Source organism: Mustela putorius, unplaced genomic scaffold (genome assembly GCF_011764305.1).
Source record: "Mustela putorius furo isolate JIRA1106 unplaced genomic scaffold, ASM1176430v1.1 tig00000551_pilon_pilon_pilon, whole genome shotgun sequence".
NCBI classification, from domain to species: Eukaryota; Metazoa; Chordata; class Mammalia; order Carnivora; family Mustelidae; genus Mustela; species Mustela putorius.
In genome coordinates this window covers 12,339,203-12,364,722 of record NW_025421412.1, presented here as the reverse complement: position 1 = coordinate 12,364,722, position 25,520 = coordinate 12,339,203, and the positions used below count along the sequence as shown (strand labels likewise).

Below are 25,520 nucleotides of genomic sequence, written 5' to 3'. Positions count from 1 at the left end.
GTTATTCTAGCAGCTGACATTATGTTAACCAAATAAATTTACTGGACGACTCTAGATCAAGGTTAGGTTGACTTGGAATATATGTTCTAGAATCAGTGACTCTGGCAAGAACGAGACATTATAGATGGAATCTCTAAGTATGTAGAGTCAACACCATGTTTGGCCATAATACAGCAATCTATTCCAGCAGGCAGTTAAAATTTTGCTGGAGAACTGGGCTGAAAAAGATACTTTTGAACCACTGATCCTTTATTCCCATAGTCGACTATTAGCTGGCATAAATCACCACAAATTTGCCAGAATCTTCCACCCTTCCTTTGCCGAAGGAACCATGAACATATTAAAATACAACATCAACACACCACATGAAACCAACTCTGAATTTACAATAAAGCTATTGTCGAAGTCATTTCACAAAGAATATTAAGTGGTACAGCAGAGTTCAAGTTGAGTTTCTTTGGCTGTTTGTTTTTTCTCAATAGATATTTAACATCACTAAGACCTTTGCTTTTCCCGTCCGGTAGTCAGACGTGTTTTTGCTTAGACCATGAGAATCAAAACATACGGTGCTTCTTTTTCTGCCCTATCACGACCCAAAATGGATGCACCCCACCCCAACATCCACTGTTATCACTGGCACACTTCCTCCTCCTTGCTTTGACCTCAGTGAATACGTCCTTCATTGCTAGGTAATTTCAGAGAAGGAGTATGAATAAATTCAATTAAGGAAGGAAATTAACACTCGTTAAGCACCTAGCACATGCCAGGTATTTTTACATACTTGATACCATTTAATCTTTCCAACAATGAGGTATATACCATAATTTCCCATTTTACAAATGAGGAAGCAGGGAAGTTTTTCAAAAAACAAACAAATAAGCTTGCTCAAAACCACATGCCAAGACAAGCAAGATTCAAGACCAAGACGTCAGACTCCAAAACTTATTCTCTCCATTTCACAAGGCTGCATTTGACCCATGGCCGACTGCCATCCTTTGCCATTTGAACCTATGTCACATTGCCAAAAAAAAAAAAAAAAATAGATTGGATTACCACTCGATTTTTATTTCTTTAAATATTCATTTTAAGTGAATCGATGGGTTCTCAAAATGTCCATCCTTCCGCTTATACCTTATTATTCCATTTCCTCAAAGTCAAAGCCTGCACCGTCAGGAGGCTGACATGGCGGGCAGCACCGTGAAGAGTTCAGAGCGTAAACCCGGTCGGGAGGAAGCCCGGCTGTACATTCTCTGGGCTCACCGCCGACCACCTCTCAGGAAGGAGTTCTTCCTACCTATGAGGTTTTCGTTTCCACAAGTTATTTTAGAATTTTTGTTCACCAATTCTTAATTGCCAAAACTCCACGTTGGAAGATACTACACTGTTAAGGTCAGTAAAACGGGTGTTAAGTCAAGGGACTTGTAACCCAAGGGACAGCCTTATGCTTTCTGAGTGGTGCAACCGGAGTGACTGACAACACCTAACACAGTCCCAGGAGGGACCAGAACACCGATCTCAATGCTCGTCTTACCGACTCACAGAACCAGGTGAAGTCAAGGACAATGCGTAGTGGACTGTTGTAACTCTTTTAAGTAATTATTTACTTACCTACAATTCTTCAAAGTCAAGTGGAGATAAACTAGCTCACTCAACAACAGTATCAGTTCCAGCAGTTTTTCTAAAATAGTATTAAACTACACTAGATAAGTGATAATATCAAGAGGCTAATATTAGGGCAGCATGAGTTTTTATGATAAACCATGCTAAAACCAGGGAAAGTCATCGATGCCCATTATAATACCTTCAGAATAAAGGTGTCTTTGATGACCAAGTCCCCCTCAGAAATAATTTTCTTCTTTGAAAGGCAACATCAACAAAAACTTAAACCAAAATATATTTCTACAGGTGACATTTAGGATGATAAAACTATCAAGGCCAGGTTCTTCTGATCGCAAAGGTCAGAACATTTCTCCTTCCTCTGAAAGCTGCCACACTGACGTCCTTCACGTACACAGCTCCAGCTCGGTCACACACCGGGTCATGGAAAATTGCGTTCTCATTTTCAAGCCTTACCTTCAGGTAGGATCCATAATATTTGGTTACGTAGGGACTGTCACACTGACTCAGCACTGTGATTTCTTGTTGAATGTCCTCTATCTCATCTTCAGCTTCTTCCAGATCAATGATTTTTATGGCAACCACTTTCTGAGTCCGAAGGTCAATGCCTTTGAACACCTCGCCAAAAGAGCCTTTTCCAATTTTCTCCAGTTTCGTAAAAAGCTCTTCTGGATCTGCTTTCAGGTTCTGTAGGAGAGAACGAAAAGAAGAGAACCTTCAGAAACTCACAAGATAGGGACCAGATTTTCCTTTTTCCTTACAAACATAAAGAACACAGTCTTCCAGTCTTCTTCATTTAAGGGTCAGGCTGGTTATGCTCACAGCTCTTCACACACAGGACAACACGGAGATTTCTAAGCCTCCTCTCTATAAAACACAGCGAGTGTGCAAATAAGAACCACCCAGACTATAAAAACTGGGAAAGGCTCCAGCACTTGCTTAATTAAAAACCCAAACCCTTATTTGAATGCAATATGATATATGGATTTATTGAAAAACACCCCTATTGAAGCAAATATTCCACTTTTCTCCCTTTTTTCCCCCTCTCTGCCTCATTTCCTAAGTTCAGGTTGGTTATGCACTGCGATGTAGGTTAACCAGCACTTAATGATTTCCTAACAGGCCCGGTCTGAAGTCCAGCAAAGGCAGCCCTATGCATCTTCACCTACAGCTACTACCTTGGCCTCAATATTTTAACCAGAACCCAGAAAACATTAAGAACCTGTTGTCTTGTAAGCATCACGCCCTTGAAATCCCTTCTGAAAGCTCTTAATCTCTAGTGCGATTAGGTGAACACACACACACACACACACAGTGTCCATTTCCAAGGGGACTCCAACACCCACCCTAAGGACTCCTTGACCAGAGAGATGTGTGAGCAGCTGAGTTCTCAGTGGGCAGCAACCTGTCATCCCAGGAGGTGACAAGGGAGGAGACTGACATTCAGCAAGGAGACTCAGGGGTACGGCCTATCTCAGCACAAGGGACCATCCACCCCAAAAGACTGCTGGCACCACCTGAAACCCCCCAGAGTAAGACAGGACCCTGGATACACCGCCTCCCACACCTGCTCTCAAAAATGCTGCCCACCAGTGAGAGGATGGCAGGCTCACCCTCAAAGTCTACCAGTCCTCGTAAGAAATGGAAACATGGAGAAGGAAGGAAGATGGGGAAGGAGAAGGGCTGAAAAAGAGGCGGGAAAGCAGGCACAGAAGGAGGAGGTGTGGGGGGCCCTCAACAGAGAATTACAGCAATGTCGGCAGCACTGTGAGCTAGTCGGCACTAACCACGAACCTGCTTTCAAGGTGAAACCCGCAGAGTCCCAAGCAGCACCTCACGAGGGAGGGACTACTGAACCCCAGCCCGCCCGATCCCATGCGGAGGGGCTGCTGCGCCGCAGTGTGAACCCCGCAGGGATAGCATACCCCACTAACACAGGCGCACCAAGTCAGGGGCTATCTCACAGATGCCAAAGAAGCCCCATTTTTGAGACTGTGCACTTGAACAAGGTAAACACTCGCAAAACCCACTAACCCCATCAGTAAAAATGAACAAAATAAGTGAGAAAAAGAACACATCCTGGGTTGCAAGAAAAAGGAACAAGAGAGAGACCACGTCCATCTTCAGCAGCTAGAAATTCCCATTTCCAAACCCCTTCCCTTACCTCCTTCCCCCCAGGATGAGGGGAGGGGGCCCTCCTTTTCTTCAAGGCCAATCCCAAGCGCTGAGCTTTTGAGTCCATCCTTCTGTCCCCCGGGCTGTGGCTTCATCGGGGGCCGGCTTCACTGCTCGCTCTTCCGCTCAGCCCTCTCTACAGACCCATCAGCCTTGGCAGCCTGCTCGGGTTTCTCCCATTTGAAAAAACACACACACTGGGCTTCCCTGGTCGCCTTCCTCCTTCGCCCTCTCCTTCCCTTAGAGTTCCCCGCCGGTCACGGAGTCCAGCCAGGTGCCCTGCCCCCCCCCCCCCCCCCCCCCCGTCCATCGGCTGCAGCCCAGAGGCTGCCATGCCTGATCCTGTCCTCCTCCACGAAGCCCTCCCTCTGGGAACTTTCCAGGCCCCTGGCATTAAACCCTGCTCTGCACTCGGCTCCTCCCGGTCCCTGGTCCCAGCAGAGTCTCCCCACACAGACTACCCACAGAGCACAACATCCTTCCTCTACTCGTCCCCGCCACGCAGTGTCACGATTTGAGACTGTGTTCCCCCAGCCTGGCTGGTCGGAAGCCCCTGGGACACGTGGGCAATCCCAAAATGCTCTCAGCCATGCACAGGGCAGGGGCACATAACCCATATTGTTTGAAGACCCCCAATTAATTCTGACGAATAGCCACCTCCTAGGAAAAACGGCTTTAAATTACACATGGGGTAACTTTCAAAACTGCGAGCTCCTGCCCTGCCTTCTGAATTTTAACTCCCAGGATCGAGGACTTGCTAGATCCATAATTCTACATGGACACCTCGAGCTCCAGCTACACGAACTGCATTTGTCACTTCCCTGAACCGGCCAGCCCTCCCACACTACCTCCTTCACTAGACTAGGAGCCGAGGGAAGTCAGGGACCATATTTTAACTCCTGACCCATGTCCCTGGGCACGATGACTGATGGCCAAGAAATGTCCCCTGAGCAGGGAGAAAGCCCCAGCCTCACACCGACACACGCCCTGCAGGGTAGAGTCTACAAAGAATATCCTAATTCAGGGGGACTGAGAGCCAGAGGAAGGGGGAGCGAGGAACGCGGCCCTCCAGCTTGCAAGGCTAAGGGAGCTGTAGGAAGAGCCCCCTGAACTTGCAGAAACGACCTCTGTGGCTTCAGAATCACCTGCAGGCTTGTTGGAACACAAACTGCCTGGCCCCAGCCCCGGAACTTCTGGTTCAGCAAATGTGGTGTACGGCCCCCAAGCACCAGAGAGCAACCAGGTGACGCAGATCCATGGGCCCACTGTGAGAACCACTGCCCGGGAGACCCGGGGACAGAAGCGCAACAGCCTTGACAGGCTTACATGCCACTAAGATCCGGCTGTTTTAGGTCAGCTAACCTGACACCCTCTGTTAACTGTCCCGGCCCCAGACTAAGAAAAGACCGTGGCATTCCTTTTTGAGAATAGAAAATGAAGCCAACAAAAATGTATCCACACTCCCACAATGCCGGAGAGGAGAGCAGGGAGCCTGGTACCAGGATAACCCCAGTGAACCGCCCCGCTCTAGGCCCACACCCGCCTTTGCAAAGTCACTGGCCCTCCTCCCAGCAAGAAAGAGTCTGCGTCCCCACCCCCTAAATCTGGGCAGACTTTGACACAGGCTCTGGCCAAAAGAACGTGGGGACTTCTAAACCTAGGCCCCAAAAGGGCTGAGGAGGCTGGAACTGAGCGCAGGGGAGGGACTCACTCAGCCCCGGCGATTCCACGGCTCAGGGGACCCTCAACCTCCCAGCCGCAGCCCCGCCACCAGCTCACCGAGCTCAACGCAGCCGCGTGACAGCGCCCAGCCAAGGCCAGCCCAGCCTCCCGGGCAGCCACCGACTGCACGAGAGGGAGCAAATTTGCTCTTGGAAACCTCCAGGTTTCAGTGGGCTGGTTATTGACCACCACCAACGGACACCACGGCTGACGCCCAAAAGGAGCCCGCTGCCAGGGCAGGGCCGGACCTCGGAGCTGCTAGGACCGTCCGCTGCTACACGCCCTTCCCTCCCGCCACTCTTGAAACAGGCCCGGCTGCTGCAGTCACCGTGTTCCCACCCCGCCATGCTGGTTTGGTTGCTTGTTTTGGGGGGTGTCTTTTCAAGCCTCAGTTCCCTGAATGAAGAGAAGCCAGATCTGCAGAGCTGCAACCTGGTGGCCCCCCCGGGACCATCGCTGGCAGAGGCCGGCAGAGCACAGATTCTAAGGTCGATGCTGTGCCACCTGGGAAGGGAAAAAACAGGAGATCTGTATATCCTGTAGCTGTATCCGTATATCCTGTAGCTGTAAAGGACACGGATCCTCGGGGACAGCAGGCAGCCTGGGAGATTATTAGAGTAACAACTTCATCGCCTTACGTCCACACCCCAAAGCCACTGTGCCCCTTGCTCCCACCTAGAGGTGGCCTGAATCAAGCTGGCCTTTGGATTTCCTAGGGCGCTGTGCTCTTGCCAAGGTTAAACCTTAAGAGGCCCTGCCTGCAGCATCTGTCTCTGACGTCTTGGAATGCATCCACTGGCACAAAAGGGGGCCTGGGCTTGCCTGCTGGAGAGGTCACACGGAGAAGAACCAAGACACCAGACATAACCTGGGACCCAGGGCAGACAGCCAGCACTCCTCCTGCTGACCACAGGCACGTGAACGAGCCCAGGAAGGACCTGCAGGGAAACCCTAATCAACCCAGGAATCATGAGCCACATTCCATCATCAATGTTTCAGGCCACGATGCTCTGGGGAGAAGTTAGACAAGAACAGGCAACCAGTTTAACAGAAATCCCACATCACTGCCAGAGAAACGTGTCCATCGTGGGGGCGGCAGGGGCAGACAGACATTCTCTACTCTGGTGGAGTGTTTCATTTTAATCAGCTGCCCGATTTCCCTCTGGCCTGATGGAGACCCAGCTGCTCACACGACTGCTTGGACCCTCTCCCCCAAAGCCCTCTCCTGCAGCCTGTACGGTGCAGCTGGCGGCCACAGCTTGCTATTGCGTGTGGTCGAGTGTGGCGTGTCAGTCCCCACTCTCTGCCACTGTGTCAGCAGCTGGAACCGGGCTGCAGACTGTCCCTGGCATGGAGGGAGACATATGCTAATACAGTGACAGCAGGGGACTAAATAAGCAGGGTCCCCTGCCCTTTGGCAAGTCATTATCAGGCCATGCAGCCCCACAGCCATGAGAGACTCAGTGCCAACCATGACCTTGTTCAGAAAGCAGCTTCAGCATTTGCCTGTCGGAATCTATGCCACGGGCAAAGCAGATCCCCTTGGTAGAACGGGGGCTGTTCTGACCACCATCCTGAGGCTTTTCTCTCCAGAATGGTTTATGCTGGGGAGTACCTTGGCTCCTCGGATTAAGTGTCTGACTCCTGATTAGGGCTCAGGTCATGATCTCAGGGTCATGAAATCAAGCTCTACGGTTAAAATTCTCTCTCTCACCCTCTGCCCCACCTCCTACCCCCACTCCCAGAAAGGAAGGAAGGAAGGAAGGTAGGTTGGTTAATGCTGAATGAACTAAGCTGGCCATCATCCCAGGTGAGAAAGGCTTGCTGGCGTCTCACCCCCGCATCCCACCTGCCAGACGGGCGGCAGGGTCCTGCTGCTGGAGCCCCAGCCAGATCCCAGGCAGGGGTCAGGACACACAGCAGCTCAGCCTTCTCCGAAGCAGCGGGAAGGTCAGGACCCTCCCGCCAAAGTTCACCTCTCCTGGATCAACAAGGCGGGGCGGGGAGAGAGCCCCAGGTGGGGTACTGCCAGCACAAGAACATCCAGCTCCCACCCTACAGGTCCTGGACTTGACCCTCAGAAATACCACTCAGGCCCCCCAAGTCCAAATTCCCACCCGCACTGCTGGCCTGGAGAGCCTCATTCTGAGCCGGAGGAGGAAAAGGTTTCTCATGATGGAAGAGTTTGGACAGCGTTTATATATCTACTATGTAATAGGGCCCCATATGCTACTCAACATCTGCAAACTTCCGTTTCCTCCTTTGGGAGAAGGGTCATGGGGACAGAAACAAGAGTGTCTCCAGGAAAAGCACTAAGGAGTGGGCACCTAGCGTCTTCTCGTGGCGCCAGGTGACACACGGACCATGCGATGTCTGCCCCAAAGGCCCTCCAACACTGAGGGCTCGTCTCTAGTCACGGCTCTCCAGTTCTCGCAGAACCACCACGGGCTATGTCCAGAAAGTCTGGGAAAGGACATGTGGATTCCACTTCTGGGTGCCATCGTCCCACATTCATCACCCCTTCTCCCTAACACCACCAGGCTGCCTGTCTCATTAAACCTTGGCTACATTCTGGAACTTCCTACGCACTCACACATTATCCTGTTTACTGTTAATTACAAGGTCTAGGGAGACCGGAGCATTTGTTACACCTAATCATATTAAGGTCAAGATCCCTCAGAACTGACCAAAATAAATGGCAGATGCATTCCCTCAGGGGCGGGGCTCAGGCAAAAGTCTGGGCTCTGGAAAAGCTCCTGAGCCCCGACCCCACGAGCCTGGAAAACCTCCAGGGCTCAAGGACTGTGGGAGAGCTGAAAAGTCAGGGTGAATCCAGAATCAACACAAGCCTCTCGCTGATTAAAATATGGAAGTTTCGGGGTGACCAGCTACCCTAGCGCCTGGGATCTCCTAGAAGCCCCGGCCACAGGAAATGGACATGTGCTCAGCAGAAGTAGTATCCCGTGCCACGCGGCACAGTGAGGACAGGCCCACCTGCACCGTTGGGATCTCTTTGGGAAGAAAATCCACATGCACAGTGACCCGCTCCCCTCCAAAGCTCAGAGAAAGGGCTAAGCTGCGCGCTCCCGGAGCTCGGGGTTCTGCTACAATTCAGCGTATTTCGTAATCCCTTGAGAGAATACATTAAAATAGTTCTAGGATGACAAGTATTTTATATTTTTAAACTTGAATAGCTATTACTGTTTTCTTTGGATCATTTCTGGCAATGAAAAATGCATTTGGCATTACTAATCAACTTTCAAAGCTCCTTGGCTTTAGCTGTCCGGCTCTGGCCACACCATACTACCCCGCTCTGGGTTAAAGCCAAGCTTTGCTCTTTGTTTCTCTCTGAGAAGAGAAAGGAGCCAAGTTTGATATGTTCGAACACTTGCTACTTATCGCATTCCCGTCCCTACAACAACAGAGAGCACATGATGAGGAGGGGGAGTCGGCGGCAGGTGCGCCCCAACCCCACCTCGGAATCGGGCACGCACCCACTCACCAACCGCAGATCTGTCCTCCTAGAGAGGCCCTCGGCCTCAGAACCCCTTCCCCCCGCCAGGCAGCACCGCAGGCAGCCACCACCCGTGCAGCGGACAGGCACCCAGCCGGGAGACCCATGTGCCAGCCGGGGCAGCCCCACCACCCGCATGCCTCCACCCTGGCTGCCCGCCGTCCCTTACCCTCATACCTGCCGGGCTCTCCCAGCCCATGTCCCAGTGCCACCAGCCTTCTTGTCTGCCATTTCTATAGCGGCGGATTCCAACATCCTAATTCCTCTGCTATCCCAACCGCCCAACTGTGGCCATCATTCTTCTGGAATGTCTCCCCATGCAATCCCCCCCTGCCCCGCCTGACCCCACAGCAGCTGTGCCTCCAACTGACCCACTGTTAGACCTTCCTAAACCCTGCCGGTGGGCTCCCACTTAACCTTAAAGCCCATGGTTTTCCTTCACTCCTTCACCCGCGGGCAACGCATCATCTCTACTGAAGCCCCAGATGCCCCCTGTGAACCAGAATCCCGGGGCTCCTTTCCGACACCCCTACTGACTCTCCCATCACCCACCTTCTCAACACTGTCTATGAGCACCAGGGGTTTAGTGTACGGTTCCATTTATAGAACATTCCTGAAGTGACAGAGCTAAGAGTGACGGAGAACAGCTGTGAGGCTGCGGGGGAAGGGATGCTGGGTAAGAGGTGACAGGCAGACTTTTTGTGACAGTAGAACAGTCCTGCATCCCAACTACACCCTCCAAAAACTACAGGCAAAAACTGGCAAGTCTGGCCTGAAGTAGGTCTGCAGCTAATTCACTAGCACCGTGCCAACATCGGTTTCCTGGTTTTTACAGCGTGAGAGGCTATCATTGGGGAATGCTAGGGGAAGGGCACACAGGAACTACACAGCGTTTTCTGCAACTTCTTGAAAGTCTTAAAGTACTTAAAATTATTAAAAATTCTTAAAAAAAAAAAAAAAGCCCAATCTCAACTGTGTGTCCCACACCCTCTTTCTTCTGTAACCAAAGAGATCAGCCTTATTTCAAGGCTCTTGGGGGGGGGAATTCCCATTTACTGCTTAATGACACTCAACCCTGACCACTCCCTTGAGCAAAGGCAGTGGTTCCAGGAGCACACCCACGCGGTGGGAGGAAAACTGTATTAACATTTTTGCAGGCTGTTTTCCCACTTGAGATTGTGATCACCGAAGAGAGCATCTTACCATCTCGCCAACCTAACCAGCAAAGAGGTGAGCTGCAAGACAGCATCCAGAGTTCCCTCAAAAGGAAAGAACGGGGAGAATCTCAAGCAGACGCCCCTTTCCAAGAAGGAAAGCCGAAGACATATTCAAACAATAGAAAACAAAAACCCAGCCCACATCCAGAGCATTACAGGGAGGAGAGACCAGGAAAGCGGAGGCCGAAGAACAGAACCGGTGTCAGCTGCTCGCTGACATGCACAATCTCTCATTTGGGGCAGCAGCTACCTAAGATCTGGAGAGATGAGACCCAAAATAAACTATCAGACAGTTACTCAAAACTGTCCCTCTTGATGCTTAAATTACCCGCCAAAAACTATGGCGTCTAGGGGCCCGAGCACTTCAGATCTCTGCTCTGCCAAATTCATAGCAAGTTACTGAAACCCCCATATCTGTCTCCACATCTGTAAAATGGGCAAACAGTACATTTTCAGGATGCTCAAGAGATAAAGGAACATAAGGAAAACTGCTTCTGTTGTAGTTCTTCGTCGTTAACACTGAGCTGCCCTTTCCGACAGCGCTTGGTCATGACTCCGTAGTTTCTTAAAAGCCTTTCCCTTGAACTGCGGACAGAAGTAAAACCCCAAATCACCTAACTCACAAACCAATGCACATGCCACTGCGCTACCCTAAAATCAACTAAAACAATGAGGCCTTTCCTCCTTCAGGAAAGGGATGAGGGAGATTCTAGGAGGCTTGAGGGAGCATCACCAGAAAGCGGGAAGGAAACATCTGCAAAACTCCTAAGTTGCAGAGGACAGCCCCGTGGAGGTCATGTGTGGTGGTCGTCAACGAACCACCGACCAGGGAGGCCAGAGGGTTGGGCCGCCAAGCAGCGTTCTAGCACAAGGCTTCCAGAGAGACCGCTGAGCCCCAGACAGCCCCTCCTCCAAGTAAAAAGCTCTGAGGTCTAAGAAATGATGCTAAGAATTATAAAAAGCAAGAACTTTCTGAAGACCTTCCACTCCCGGTAAGTGCGGACTACTCCATCCCCTAAAACGGACACAGAAGCCTGGGTGGCTCAGTGGGTTAAGTCGCTGCCTTCGGCTCGGGTCATGATCTCGGGGTCCTGGGATCGAGTCCCACATCGGGCTCTCTGCTCAGCAGGGAGCCTGCTTCCCTCTCTCTCTCTCTCTCTGCCTGCCTCTCCATCTACTTGTGATCTCTCTCTGTCAAATGAATAAAAAAAAAAAAAAAAAAACGGACACAGAAGGCAGGCTCGGCCGTGCAGGAAGTCTCAGAGAGACTCAAGGTTAGATGAGCACAAGCAATGGAAAGGGAGAATTATGGCCAAGGAGGAAAGATGCAAAGGCACTGCCTGGTGGGTGTGGACACAGCACACCCAAGCAGTTTATCAAGAAGCCCATGTGGTTCCCAAACACAAACACAATCTTAGAGGTGCCTGGGTGGCTCAGTCAGTTGAGCGTCCGATCTTTGTTTCAGCTCAGGTCACGATCTCAGGGTAGTGGGATCGAGCCCCACAACAGGCTCTGTGCTCGGCAGGGAGTCTGCTTGAGATTCTCTCCCTCCTCCCCTGCCCCACTTGTGCTCACTCTCTTTCTCTAAAATAATAAATTTTTAAAAACAACAACAACAAAAAGAATAACAGAAAAACAAAAAAAGTTTTAGTTTGTGAAAAAGACATCCTACTAAAACTTCCTGAGCAGAAACCTGAACCTCAGTTTGTCTTGCAAAACAAGCTGAAGACTGGAACACACACAGCAGCTACATCCTGACACCTGGAGAGAAGCCAGAGACCTGGAGCAACTCCTGGCCTTCCCCATTTCACAAGGTAGGGGAAAGCTACAGTTGGAGGCGGTCAAACTCTTTGGTCTCAGATGTGCCCTAAGGCAGAATGAAGCCCTAAGAAAAATGACAGATGCCCACTCGGAAGGATGGATCCCCTCCAGCTGGCAGCGGTCATGCTGATTTGTTGAAGGACACAGGGTATATGACACACCCCGAACTCAAACCCATAGCCATCTACTTCCAAAGCCTGAGCATGTCACATTCAGGTAAGCGACCGACTCTTGATTTCAGCAGGGTTGTGAGTTCAAGCCCCGCATTGGGCTCCACACTGGGCTTCGAGCTTACTTAAAAAAAAAGAGAGAGAGAGAGAGAGAGAGAGAGTAGGGCACCTGGGTGGCTCAGCCAGTTAAGCATCTGCTCTGGGCTCAGGTCATGATCCCAGGGTCCTGGATCCAGGATACCATGGGAGCCTGCTTCTCCCTCTGCCTGCCACTCCCCCTGCTTGTGCCCACATGCTCCCCCTACCTCTCTGTGTCAAATAAATAAATAAATAAATAAATAAATAAATAAATCTTTTAAAAAAATAAATAAATAAAGTTTGAGCATGTCCCTCCTTGCCTCCCAAGCTCTGACAGCAAAATACAAGAACACAAAAGCATCAAAAGACCCGGATTGTCCCCCTGTGGCAATACTGTCCTATGACTTTGAGCAAGTCCTTAATTTCTCGGTGAAACAGAACAATGATGCTCCCAGTATTTATTTACCTTATACATGTCAGAGGATCCAATTAGCCTCAGAGAAAGAGAAAAAGTGAGGCACTGGCACTGACTTGTTACCTTTGCTAGAGCGGGCGGGCACTCAGCAAGCACCTCGGAGAACAGGTGAGGTCATCTTTAAAACAGCACTTAGTTTTGGAAACATTTTTAGAAATCACTGAAACACTGGCCAAAACAGTTACTGAAAGCATACCATTTATAACAATGCAACGTGGTCCCAAATAGGGATTTTTTTTTTTAAGATTTTATTTATTTATTTGACAGAGAGAGAGAGAGATCACAAATAGGCAGAGAGGCAGGCAGAGAGAGAGAGAGAAGGAAGCAGACTCCCCACTGAGCAGAGAGACCGACGTGGGGCTTGATCCCAGGACCCTGAGATCATGACCTGAGCCAAAGGCAGAGGCTTTAACCCACTGAGCCACCCAGGCGCCCCCAAAGACACATTTAAAGACTATCATAATTTTAAAGTATGGCTTAATACTCTTGTTTAAAAAAAAAAGATTGATCTATTTACTTATTTTAGAGAGAGAGGAAGGAGGGGCAGAGAGAGAGGGTGAGAAAGAATCCTGTGCAGCCTCCGACTGATCATGGAACCCAACACAGAGCTCCATCCCAGGACCCTGAGATCATATATGACCTGAGCTGAAATCAAAAGTCAGCACTGCTTAAGCCTCTGAGCCACCCAGGCTCCCCACATTCCTGTTTTTTTAGTATAAATTATTCTTCTCATAAATAAGATATCTTAGAGCTAATTACTGGCAAATAAAATGCCCTGAACACCCATCTCATCAGATTAATGTAATCGTTACATTTCAAGAGGCACTCTGCACTGAAAGATGGGATTTGTCTAATCAAGTCCATGAACCCGTAAAAGCTTTTCCCCATCCTAACAAGTTGAAAGTTCATTCTTGATTGGGATCTCTCCCATGCCTACCCATCTTTAAAAAAAAAAAAAAAAGCTGAACTTTTGATGAAACACATATAAGATTACATACATACAAAGCCACTCTAGTATCTATAACCTCCCCCAAAAAAAGACCCAAAAAAACTCAGATGCCTTTCCATGAGTATTTTCCCAGAAATCCTTGCCATGTCTGGCCCCCTAGAGTTCTGGGAACGGACACAGTGAAGAAACTTCGTGGTACACCCCTCGCCTCCACCCTTGCCTGGAAAGTCTCCGGCACACTTCTGGGAAGGGGTGTCCTGCTTTCAAGGAACTGAATCGTCACAATCAGCACATCTCCCCTGGTCAGATCACTGGGGTTCCCCCCACCCCGCAGCCAACCGTAGACACATTTTGACCTAAACACAACAGGGGAACCCTGGCCTCTTCACTCTGACTCAGTCGGAAGTCTAAGGTCGGGGCTTTGGCCTTTACACCAAATGCTGATTCAGGACACGAGGGCTCCTCTTCAGGACACAGGACAGGTGTGCAGGACAGTGTCCTACTTGGTCAGCCTGCACCCTCAACAGCACAAACGGCACTCATGAGTTGTGGCTTGAAGAACTAACCACCTGATGGCATGCACCATCCCCAAGATGGCGTTGGCCTCCTTTGGCACCGAGCAAGAGCCACAGCGACCAGAGCCCGGGGCCAGGACAACCTGCTGGGGAGGGAGCAACAAAGACCAATGGCTCTACTGGCTGCTGCCCCACCGCGGAGTGGTTCTCAACCGGGGCTGCACACCACAATCACCCTGGACCATGAAATCCAAAGCTCTGGGGAGGGGACCCCCCAGCATCAGTGTTATTTCGAGTCCCCAGAAGGTTCCACCAGGCAAGCAAGGTTAAGAACCAGCGGTCAGGCGCAGGAGACTGCTCCACAGTAACGCCTTGAGAACTTTTCTCCCGCTCACCTGCTTTTCTCCGCTTGGGAAGGAATCACATCAGCGAAGTGGGACGTCATTCGGGCTGGGGTATCTCCCCAAGGCTCAGCCTTTCAATCTTCTCTACCTCCTTCCCCTGCGACCTCCACTAACTTGCCTCCTGGTAATTCGCTGACCTTGCAAGCTTGCTCTCTGCCTCCAGCCCCAAAGGGTGTTTTGTGTATTAAGTTGGTTAATTCAAAGTCTCCAAAATAAAAACTTTTATTTACCATAAAACACCTTTAAATAGCAAATGGTGTATATTAGCTCAAAGAACGGACAGTTTTCCAATCCTCAAAAGAAAGAGAAGCCTCATTCCTCACTAACCGATGGAAGATCAATTTGTAATGCGAGGCCGAAGTCCCGGGTCTGTAGAAATCTGCTCTCTCCTCGTTGCAGTAAATACACGGGGCAGCACAGGGGACGCCCCGGGCCTGGCTCCTGAGCACAGCACCTCCTGCCCTCAGCGGCAGCCCCGGCTTCCCCACCTGAGCTCTCTGAAGCCCTTCCAACGTGCCCACCCCACAATCTGGCTTGGCCAACGCATTTCCCCCATACTGTACACTTCGGCTCAACCCCACAACAGCCCCATAATCTAGAAGAAACTCAGTAAATACTCTACAGTATTTGGCAAGAAAAAAAATTTTTTTTGAGAGAAAGGGATGTGAAACCCTATGAATATAGATGTCTAGACCTACAGACGCACACCGGCAGGAGCTTTAGGGGATCCTCATACCAGGATCTACTATCTTTAACGGGATGTGTTCGGTAGAAATTGCTTAAGTTTTAAACTCACAAATGCAAGTTTTTTAGAAAAATATTATAATTAAGAGAATAAAATGACTTCTCCCCCCCAGTTGAATTCACTGTTTTGGCCTCAGTCTCTAATAACACACACAAACGCACATACACACACCCGCGCACACCACCTTACAGGAAACCAGCGTCTGCAGCTCTGTGCCATCAGAGCTCCGGCGAGAGAAGGAGCGACAGCGGGGACCCAAGGGCCAGGGAGGGAGAGGGCCCGGGCTGGAAGGACCGTCCCTTGGCTGCAAGCTCTCTCAGCACACACCGAGCAAACGGCTCTAAGGCTCTGCCTGCCTGCTGGGTGCCAAAGCCTCACCCGCCCTCACCACTCACTGACAACACAGGGAGGAGGACACCCGGGCCTGGGGCTCCGACTTGCCCAAGGTCACGAACAGTGCAAGTCACAGCAGGACTGAGCTTCTGGGCCCCATAGGCCCCACGAAGTCCAGCCCTCTGAGCCCCTGCAGGGGTTGCCGGGCACCCTTTTCTTCCATGGAAGGCTCGCCGCTGACACAGGAAGGCCTGGGGTGTCTCCGGGATGATGAGCAGCCCCAGACACGCAGGCAAAGACGGAAACCAGGCCAGTTCTATCGGGCAAGCAGGTGATGAAAAACACAGAATGCATCCCAAAGAGATGACAGAGCTCCCAGAGAAATGAACGCTGCCACCTCCCTTATTAACCGCCCCCCCCCAAAGATACATGCATGCCCTGGAAGAGCTTCAGACTGTACCCTACAATAAGCACTGACAAACAACAGGCACCCCCACTTCCAGAGCCCCCGCACTCAAAGGCTCTGTGCAGGGCGGTCTTCCTAACTGGGCCTTTCCAGACCTCACAGCCACAGCAGGAGAAAGCGAACATGACCCTTGTGAGGCAGCTGAGGGCACCTGGGTACTGTAGGTAAGTCACGGGCACGCGGGCCCCTGCAGCCAGTCAGGGGGCTCAGCCCCACTGTCTATGCATCAAGGGTCAGCCTCTGTGTGGGGAAGTGCGCTCCGCAGGACGGCTGGGGAGAGGAACCCAGCAGGCAAGGTGTGCCCTCGGGTGATCACAACAGAACGCCACCATCAGCAGAAGGAGCACAATCGGATGCCCCCCTGCCCCCCGTTCCCTGCAGGTGAACTCGCCTTCCCGTATTTGACAAAAGCTTACAGTAGCAAGTATCAGGAAGCTCCGGTTCGGACTATTCCAAAAGGCAGACCAAACAATTTAGGTGTATTTATATTTCAATCAATGGTCACATTTCCTTTACCTGAAAATCCTCAGCTTTTAGAGGCATTAAGGAGAAAACAGATGAAATAAAACTGCCAAGGCAATGAGCAAGGCTGATTCGGCCCAAGCAGGAAACCTGCCTCCCGCCCACCAGGGAACCGAGGGGATCACAGAGCGCTCCTCTCTCCCGGGGTGGGGGGTGGCGCGTCTCACACTGCTCAGAAGTCTTGCCGCCACGACCGGCCAGGAAGACAAGCACCAGGTTGGCTGTCCTGGGCGATGCTCGGGAGGGCTGAGGCCTGCGTGGCCTGTGCTTGAGCAAGGGCAGAAAACCTCTCCAGGAGCAGACAGCCAACACCTCGGCTGCGTCCGCCAGTCTCCGTGGCTCATTCCTCTTCTCTTTCTTTGAACAACTCTTTATGAATGGAAAAACCGTCTTAGCTCATGAGCTGACAAAGTGAGCCCAGGGCAGCTGGAGTCTGCCCATCCCCAGGCCATACCACCAAGAGAGTAGACTCTGTCCCCCGCCTGCATGCTGGTAAGGCTGCCTGATCCCACCAAAGGGACCCAGGACCAGTGCCCAGGGCAGGACAGGAGCCGTCTGGGACCTCAGAAGTCACGGCCAGGCATCCCTGGGCAGAAGCGAGCAACGGACCCCGCCACGCCCCTTCTCCGGCCCTCGTTTCCCAACCCAACGCGCCTGTCCATCATCTCACCAGCCCTCGGACGAAGACACTCCCACGGGGGAGAAGATGGAGGCCGGCAAAGTCTGTTACTTCCCCGGGGACACAGTGCCAGAAGGCACAGCGTTTAGCTCTAAAGCCGAAGTCCTATTACCCTACACTGTGACCCCTAAAAACCCGCCTCACATGGACCAGGCTACCTGTTAAGCATATTTATTTTTACAGTTGGTGCCAGTGATGGAAAGCTTTCTGGGCCCCGGCCCCAGGGCAGGGTTCCGGTCAGAACAATGCTCCCGGGTATGACTCTTTAGAAGGGGGAAGATCTACTTACCTTCCTGCGCTCTCGAATAGCAAACACAACCAGGTTCAAGCAGGCGTGAGATGTCTCCAGCCCAGGCCAGCTCTCCCTCTGGTCCAGGGCACGCTCTGCCTTGAACAGTGCCATCAGTTCGTATCGCTCCCCCCACCCAGCTATACAGAAGGGACGCAAGTAAGGCGACCCAAAGTTAAACAGGAAGCAAGAAGGAGCAAGACTATTTCTAGTCCTCTTCTGGGTCCATTTCCACTGCCTCTCAACCGAACACACCCTGCAGCTGGACTGCCTGGATCGGATTCTGGCTCTGACAAGGGACAGGGGATGAGATCCTGAGTGGCTGGGGACCTCTGTTCCCTCTTCCGCCCATGAGGACAACATAAAGCCCCTGCACTGAGGGCGGTGGGAGGTCGGATGAGTTCATCGGTGCCAAGGGCCCTGGCACGGGCCGTGCGAGTTACCGGCATTGTCCCTCCACTCCACAGCTCAAGGTTCAGCTCAAGTTCAGTGCCAGCAGACCCTCCCCTGCAGATCTGACCTCCTTCACAGCAGACACTGGCTTTCTGTCACTCTCATCAATGTCACTGACCCACAGGGCCTTTGCAAATTCTCATCACTTCCAGAACCTCCATACTGAGGACCACACCAGACTTCAGGTTATAATTAAACTAAACATCGTTGGGCTTGAAAGCCAAGTGCTCGGCCCAGGTGGTATTTCACATCCCTTGTCCCTTTATCCCCACATTAAGTTGACCTTTGGCTCCAGAGGACACCTGTTAGCTCGCCTTACTTTCTGCCCCTCTCAGGACCCTTCCGCTCCTCTTCCTGTCCCGTGTCTTACACACACACACACACACACACACACACTCACACAAGACAGACACACTCCCTGTCCCGGGATCACGAGCGGCTCAAGGAGGGGCCCGCCTGCCACCCAAGCCCCCAAGCTCCTCTCAGTCCCTCCCCCACAGCTGTGCGGGGAAACCTCCGGAAAACCTCAGGAAAGGTACCGAAGGCTGTCATGACTTCCAGAAACTACCAGAAGGAAAATCAAGTGAGGAGACGCAGGAGCCCAGGGCTGGCGAGGACTGAGAGGAAGGTTTTAGTAACTGAAAAGGACACACACAGTTATAATCCACAGACCCTGACAGCCACCAAACAGAACGGAAAGGACAAGTTGTTTACATGCACTCGGCCCGCAGACCCCTGGGCACGCTGTCCTCAACTTCTGTCCCGTTCACTCCAATCACGATGCTCGGCGGCACGCACCTCTTCGACGGTGGGTCACGATGGCGCCAAGCCTGAAATGGCTGTGGGTGGGTAAGGAATGAAACCACTGCTTTTGCTGTTAGGTTGTTTTTCTCTGTTTTGCCATATTGATGGAACAGTATCCATGTTATAATGGAAGCAATGGTAAATCTATTTAATCTATTAAAAATATGTTGCCCCTTCCTACGGTAAACTGCTAGTGGGATGTAAAACGGCGTGGCTACTTCATGAAGCAGTTTGGCAGTTTCTGAAAAAATCAAACAGCAGACCACCGTATGACCCAGCAGTTCCACTCCCATGAGAACTGGAACCCCGAGGGCTCGCACAAAGACACACACAGTGGTATTATTCACGGTACCCAAACACTGGGGACAACTTAGATGTCCGTCAACTGGTGGATAGACAGACGAAATGAGGCACATCCCTACAATGGGACAGTATTCAGCAGCAAAAGGGACCAAGCTACTCACACAGGCCACATCACAAACCTCAAAACCATGCTACGTCAAAGGAGACGGTCACAAGACCCACAGACTGGATGAATTCATTTATATGAAGTGTCCAGAAGAGGCCAAGTGATGGAGACAGAGGGGACTGGGGCTGGGGGGACAGAGGCCGACTGTCCGTGAGCATGAGGAGTCCCACTGGGGGATGAACACGTTCTGAACCGACTGACAGTGAGGGCTGCACCACTCAGTCAAGTCCCTAAAAATCACTGAATTATACACCCCGGGGAGTACATTCTGCAGTATGGAAAGGAAACCACAGAAGCGTTTCAAAGAAAAAATATCCCACATTGCACTCCTATATTCGTCTGCGTCCCCGCAAACGACCGTGAGCCCTACAAGGACAGACTCCACTCACTCCATCTTACCTCATCCTCTCGCGGAACACCCGGCTGAGGTGTCCACGGAGTGGTTTTTTCCAAAAACAAGAAAGTTTTGTGTTTTTCCATAGCTTCCTGATTCACCGAAATTTCACATCCCTGACGACGACTCTTCCAACCCACCTGCCCCCAAACACAAAGGCCAAGCCAGGCCACAGAGCATAAGTGTCCATGAAGCGTCAGGCCACTCACAAGCGACCCCAACACCTCTGGAGGTATCCTGAGCCCCTACTCAGGAAGCACAGCACGGGTGTCTGCTCAGGGCAGGAAAAGAAAAGGTGGTTTTCTTCTGTTTTCCTTGTGGCATTACTATGAAAACTCCTGGGATTGTGAGTAGAGAAGAGCATGCTTTTAGCATCAGATTCAGAAAAGGTGAAGGTTCAAGGAAATTACATTCTAATCTAAAATAAATTCTCAACTTCTTTCAGGGAAGATTTATTTTTTACTTAGAAGCAACCAATTTAATAAATACAGAAGATACTGTCCCAGGAGGATTAAAGACACAGCAAGCAAAGCGGTAAGATAAGCTTTGGACTCGCCTGTGCTCTACGCCATTTTCTCCGTCATGAACAGAACCTGAGAAGACGCTGTTTCGACAGACCATAGTTATTAAGGAGGAACTCGTTAAGCTTGCTTTGAAATGTAAGGTCTTTCTTTTCTCAGCCAGTACTGTGGCAAAAATAATGCAGGAGTACAAACAAACTGCTTACCATATTCCACACTACCTAGAATTCATTCGTGTCCTGCCTTCCCTCGTTTAAGTGACACCAGCATCTGCTGTTAAATAGAGAAATAAAATACACTTCCTCATGGTGTAAGTGCGAAGTGTAGTGGTTAAGGGTGTGGGCTTTTGAGACAAACTGGTTCAAGTCTTGCCTCTACCACATATTTGTTTAATGATCTTGGGCAATTCACCTCACCTTTGTGTTGTGGTTGCCCTGGCTTTTGAAGAGGTAAAGATTAAATCATTTAATTTCCTCCAATCCTCACAGGCTACTTACCCCACCTTGAAAATGAAGGTGTTCACAAAACTGCATTATTTTCGGGACGCGGTCATCAACTCGCAGATTTCGTAATTTCTGGCCCCACATTCCATCACGCCCAGTACAGACCGGTGGGTCAGCTGTTTTCAAATATTATAAATGGGGATTTAAGTGAGCAACCTTCTGGAAGGTGTGCAAACCGAAATAAATACTGCTGAGTAAGGCCCATTCCAGCCAACTCCCTCCTGGCTACCAGGTAAGGGCAGCGAGTCTAAGGAAAACAACACACCAGCCTTTGCACAGTCAAAAAAACCAACCTCTACCAGTAAGCAGGATCGTTCCAGGATTGCTCCCTGCCCTGCGTTTTACTGATTGTAACTAAAATCGAGCCGACCTCACAGATCCTAGGTCAGTTCCACAACAGCACAGTCATCCCTCACACCCACTTAGACCCCAGAAACGGCATACAAGACAATTCACCTACTTCAGATTAAGGAACGGACATGTTAAACCTCACACTGCTGAGACGAATACATACTCCGTTTCCAGGGTCCTCGCTTCTCCAGCACCTCTGTGTAGCAAATCCTCTCAGAGGAGGGGAAACACTTGTATGTTAGGGAAAGCCACATCACCAAAAATGCCAGCAAGGGTAAAAAGAGAAGGAAGATGGGCCCTGGGCCCTGGGCCCTGGGCCCTGGGCCCCGATGAATAAGAAGAAACAGCCAGGCATGCTACCCCTCCCAAAGATTACCGCTTCTGTGAAATCCTTCCCTACTCAAGGATACTACAGAGCTGCTCATTCCCAAAAAAGAGAACTAAACACTTGAAGGGCAAATCAAATGCATAAGGCAGCAGAGTTGCCCGCCCCCTGCCCCGACCCAGGGGCTGGCGTGCTGCGTGAAGTGTGCCTATATTTAAGGGAAGCTCGCACAACTGTTCCAGTATAGTAACCCAACTCCGACTCAGAGGTCAGATTTTTGAAACCTCAACCCTCCGGAAGCAGGAAGCCTTCCGCCTCCAAGCGCAGAAAGAGAGGTCACGGTCATGAACCCTGAGCCCTGAATTCGTGTCCCCTGCTCTGCACAGAAGGGGACCTCAGTCCCTCTCAGAACATTCTGGCCCATGAACAACCCACACTCTAAGGGAGGTTGCTAACCCACAGCAGATGAGAAGCAGCAGCCCAGCGAGGGTGGGCGAGGCCCCGGAGCGGCTTGGGCGCCAGCGGAAAGCAGGACAGTGCAGAGAGCCGCCGGCTCTCCACTCCTCAGCGAGCTCTCCACTCCTCAGCGAGCGCCCAAGGACACCACTGACTGACCGACTGACGCACCTCCCCAGTGTGACAGGAAATGCCAGCCATCCCTCGTAGGGTGAAGTCTGAAAATACCAAATACCGTGCTGAGGTCATCAAGAGGATGCCCAAACAAGGACCTGCTTCGGACACCAAAGGATTCGAGATCCTGCGCCAATGTAAGTTTCTCCTTAAAATTACCTTCTTTCCAGTACTCAGTTCTCCGAAGGGAATCGGGGAGGTGACCTCTGGGAGGTCCCCTCCTTCAGGAAGCTGTCCTGCTCCTGTCCCACACGAGGTGGCACGAGCGGCCTGGGAGGACCCGGGCTCGCAGGGCTCCTGCCGCGCCAGCTACTGTCCTCCCACCAGCGAGAGGGGATGTCATCCAGAGTAAATGTCATCCAGACCCTCAGTGGGAGGAAGCTTCAAGGAAACAGGGCGCCTTTAAAGGGCTGCACCCAGCAGGGAACCATCCCCTACCGGGCACAGGGAGACTCAGTCTCCAGCGCGGCTGACTGGTCCAGATAAGCGCCCGCACAACACAAAAGCTTCCTTTTCCTCCAAGTCCTCCTCGGTGCTCTGCTCAAGGAGAACAGCACGTGAGGCAGACTGGCCAAGGGTGACTATTCGGGCACTAACTCCCCATCCATCACGCGGACGATCGTGCTGACAGAGACCGCAAGGAGACTCGCCAAGGAAGAAGGCAAATGAGCAGCATGTTTACGCCTCTCTCCTCTGACCCACACTGGAGGTGATGAAAGGAGAAGAAAAGTCCATCTACAAGGAAACTGGGGAACAGCCGTAGCCCTGAAGACTGCCTGCCCGATGCAGTGACGCCTGAGCCCAGCCCCCGCTCGCTGGGCCCCAGCAAGAAGGGGCTTCTCTGAAAATGAGATGCTCTAGGAAGGGCAGGGGCTCAGGCTGTGGGCAGGACTCTGAGGTGGCAGAGCCCTCCTCATGTCCCCAACCAGGGAGAGGAGCCCACCGCGGGGGGCGGCAAGTCACCCCAAGGAAGAGCAAGCGGAGGCAGGAGGGAGCTCACCCCTGGCCTGGCGGACCTGATGGGCAAGTGGTCCAGGGGAGCGCCCGCATCCCTGCACCAGCCCTGGTCCCGGGCAGACGGCAGCGACCGACAGAACCCGCCCCTCGGAGTGCTCCTAAGCCGGGAGGACCGGTGCAGAAATGCGACTCAGCAGAGCGGGCGGAACAAGCAATACAACAAGCAAAGGGCTGAACGAAAATGACACGTCATCCTACAGAGGACTTCGCAAGGGACAGGGGAAAGGTTTCAAATACTTCTCTTGACTCAGAGAAGCTAGCGGGGTGGCGTCGAAGGCTGCATCACTGCATCGCACACCTGGAACCAGCCTGACAAGCAGGAGAACTGACTGGAATTTTAAATTAATTAAAAAAAAAAAAAACCTAAATAAAATAGGACACTCCCATGTGTCCCCCCCAAAAAAAAGTAGCCACCGCAGTTGAAGATAATAAAAGCCATGCAAATAAACATCACGTTAAAAGCAGAAAACTCAGGAAAACTGCAACAAAAAGGACAGGGAGAACAAACACCATCTAAAAATGAAGGACTAAAAAGATGTGAGTGATCACAAAGGACGAGCTCTGGAAGCAACAAGGACTCCGCGTGCGTGTGCGTGTACGCGTGCGCGTGTGCGTGTGCGCGCACCAACAGTGCCTAAAACTGAAATTCAGCAAATAAAACTCCCGCTTCTAGCGCATCCCAAGGAAATAGCCAGATAAGGATGCAGATTCGTATAGTCATTGGCATTTTCCTTTTCTCCTTTTTTTAAGTTGCAACTACCGAAGCAGATACCCATGTAGGATTAGTTTCAGGAACTGCTCTGTGGCCGTTCAATGAAATACCAAGCAGCCGCTCCGAATGATGATGAATCATCGACACGGAGAAGTGGTCCGGCGTTTTACAGGAAAAAGCACATTATGGGATGGTACATTCAGAAGATTCCATTTTTGCTGTGTGTGGAGGGGACAGATGCGTAACATACATTCACCGAAAACTTCAGAAGGATTTTACACTAAAATAATAACAAGTGGTTATTTATGGGCTTTTTAATCGTTTTTTTCTGCATTTTCTCAATTGTTACCAATGAGCTTAATTTACAAATTTATACTAAGAAAAAGCAGAGCTGTAAAACTTCCATTTTTTTTTTAAGGATTTTATTTATTTATTTGACAGAAAGAGATCACAAATAGGCAAAGAGGCAAGCGGGGTGGGGGGGGGGCGGGCAGGGGAGGGGGCAGGGGAAGCAGGCTCCCCCCAGAGCAGAGAGCCCGATGTGGGACTCGATCCCAGGACCCTGAGACCACGACCTGAGCCAAAGGCGGAGGCTTTAACCCACTGAGCCCCCCAGGCGCCCCAACGCTTCCATTTTTAACAAACACATATAAACATGACATACACTGAAAGACTCTTTTTTGAGAACATTTTTTTTTTTTTAAAAGGCCAAACTGACTTCAGGAAGATCTTAAGTTTATGGTCCCAAATTCTTGGCTCAAACCATTCTGGCTACAAAAGGTCAGTTTTCAGACATCTCTAATCCATTACCCTAAATCAATCTGGACAATGATCAAGAAGCTAAAAGCAGCAAACGTGCTTCTATAATAGATTAAACATCCTGAACTGTATTATACCAAACACTATAACTATTGCATTTCTATTAAACAATTCTCTCCAGAAGAAGAACCAATAAACAAAACTAAAATACTAAAATAAATAAATCATCTGGAAAAAAACTTAATTTCTCCTGTATTTGCATTTATTTTCAAGCCTGTTTAAATTTTCTTCCAAAGCTAAAAAGGAAACATGGAAGTTTAAAGAAATTGGAAAAATCACAGGAATTTCTTAAGATACGGATGTGATTCAATACTCTTAAAATCTTTGTCATCCTAGGTTTCACCAAAGAATGAAAGAAATCGCTTCAATGTGCAAAATCATTCAGTTTAAAGGACAGCGTGTTTCATTACATGTGGACCCGCACTTTCAGCCAGAGAACAAGGTCTGGCAAAGTAACGCTGGTAGGGGGGCCGGGCGATGAGTACAATGCCGCTTTCTAAAGGACACCTGATAGAGGGCAGGCCCGCACGGGGCCCTGCTCACCCCATCCCACAACGCCAGGTTCTCCTACCAGATACGCCCCAGATCCCAGAGAGCCATACACAAAAAGACCCTCTGCCGTCAAAGGCCTACTGACCTTCTTCTCACTACACGTTAAACACCGGAGTAACTCATTTTACAAAGGACTTGCTGTTATTTTTGGTTTTGCTTTCTTTTAATGACGAATATCATAAGATCTGTCCAAAAGCCTGAACATGGAGGAGGTTGCTGCAAGGGGACCAATTTTGCCAAGAATGTGGCGAACAGAGACCTTCTTCCACTCTCCGGCCA

At 50.7% G+C, this 25,520-nt stretch overlaps 1 protein-coding gene across 5 annotated transcripts in view; it reads right to left on the bottom strand.

Annotated features, from left to right (window-relative positions):
- The window catches only part of STK24 (serine/threonine kinase 24), a 112,915-nt gene that overhangs the window by 63,248 nt on the left and 24,147 nt on the right, over positions 1 to 25,520 (bottom strand). For 2 of the 5 annotated variants that reach the window (XM_004746112.3, XM_045081390.1), the window contains exons 1-2: positions 20,830 to 20,880; positions 2,074 to 2,304 (exon numbers count right to left, since the gene is read on the bottom strand). In XM_004746112.3, the coding sequence (XP_004746169.2) occupies positions 2,074 to 2,304; positions 20,830 to 20,865 (267 nt within the window). In that variant the 5' untranslated portion in view covers positions 20,866 to 20,880. Of the gene's footprint in view, positions 1 to 2,073; positions 2,305 to 3,781; positions 3,947 to 9,205; positions 9,275 to 20,829; positions 20,881 to 25,520 lie in introns of those variants that run through there. The other 3 variants (XM_004746114.3, XM_004746113.3, XM_004746116.3) reach the window with 3 other exon arrangements.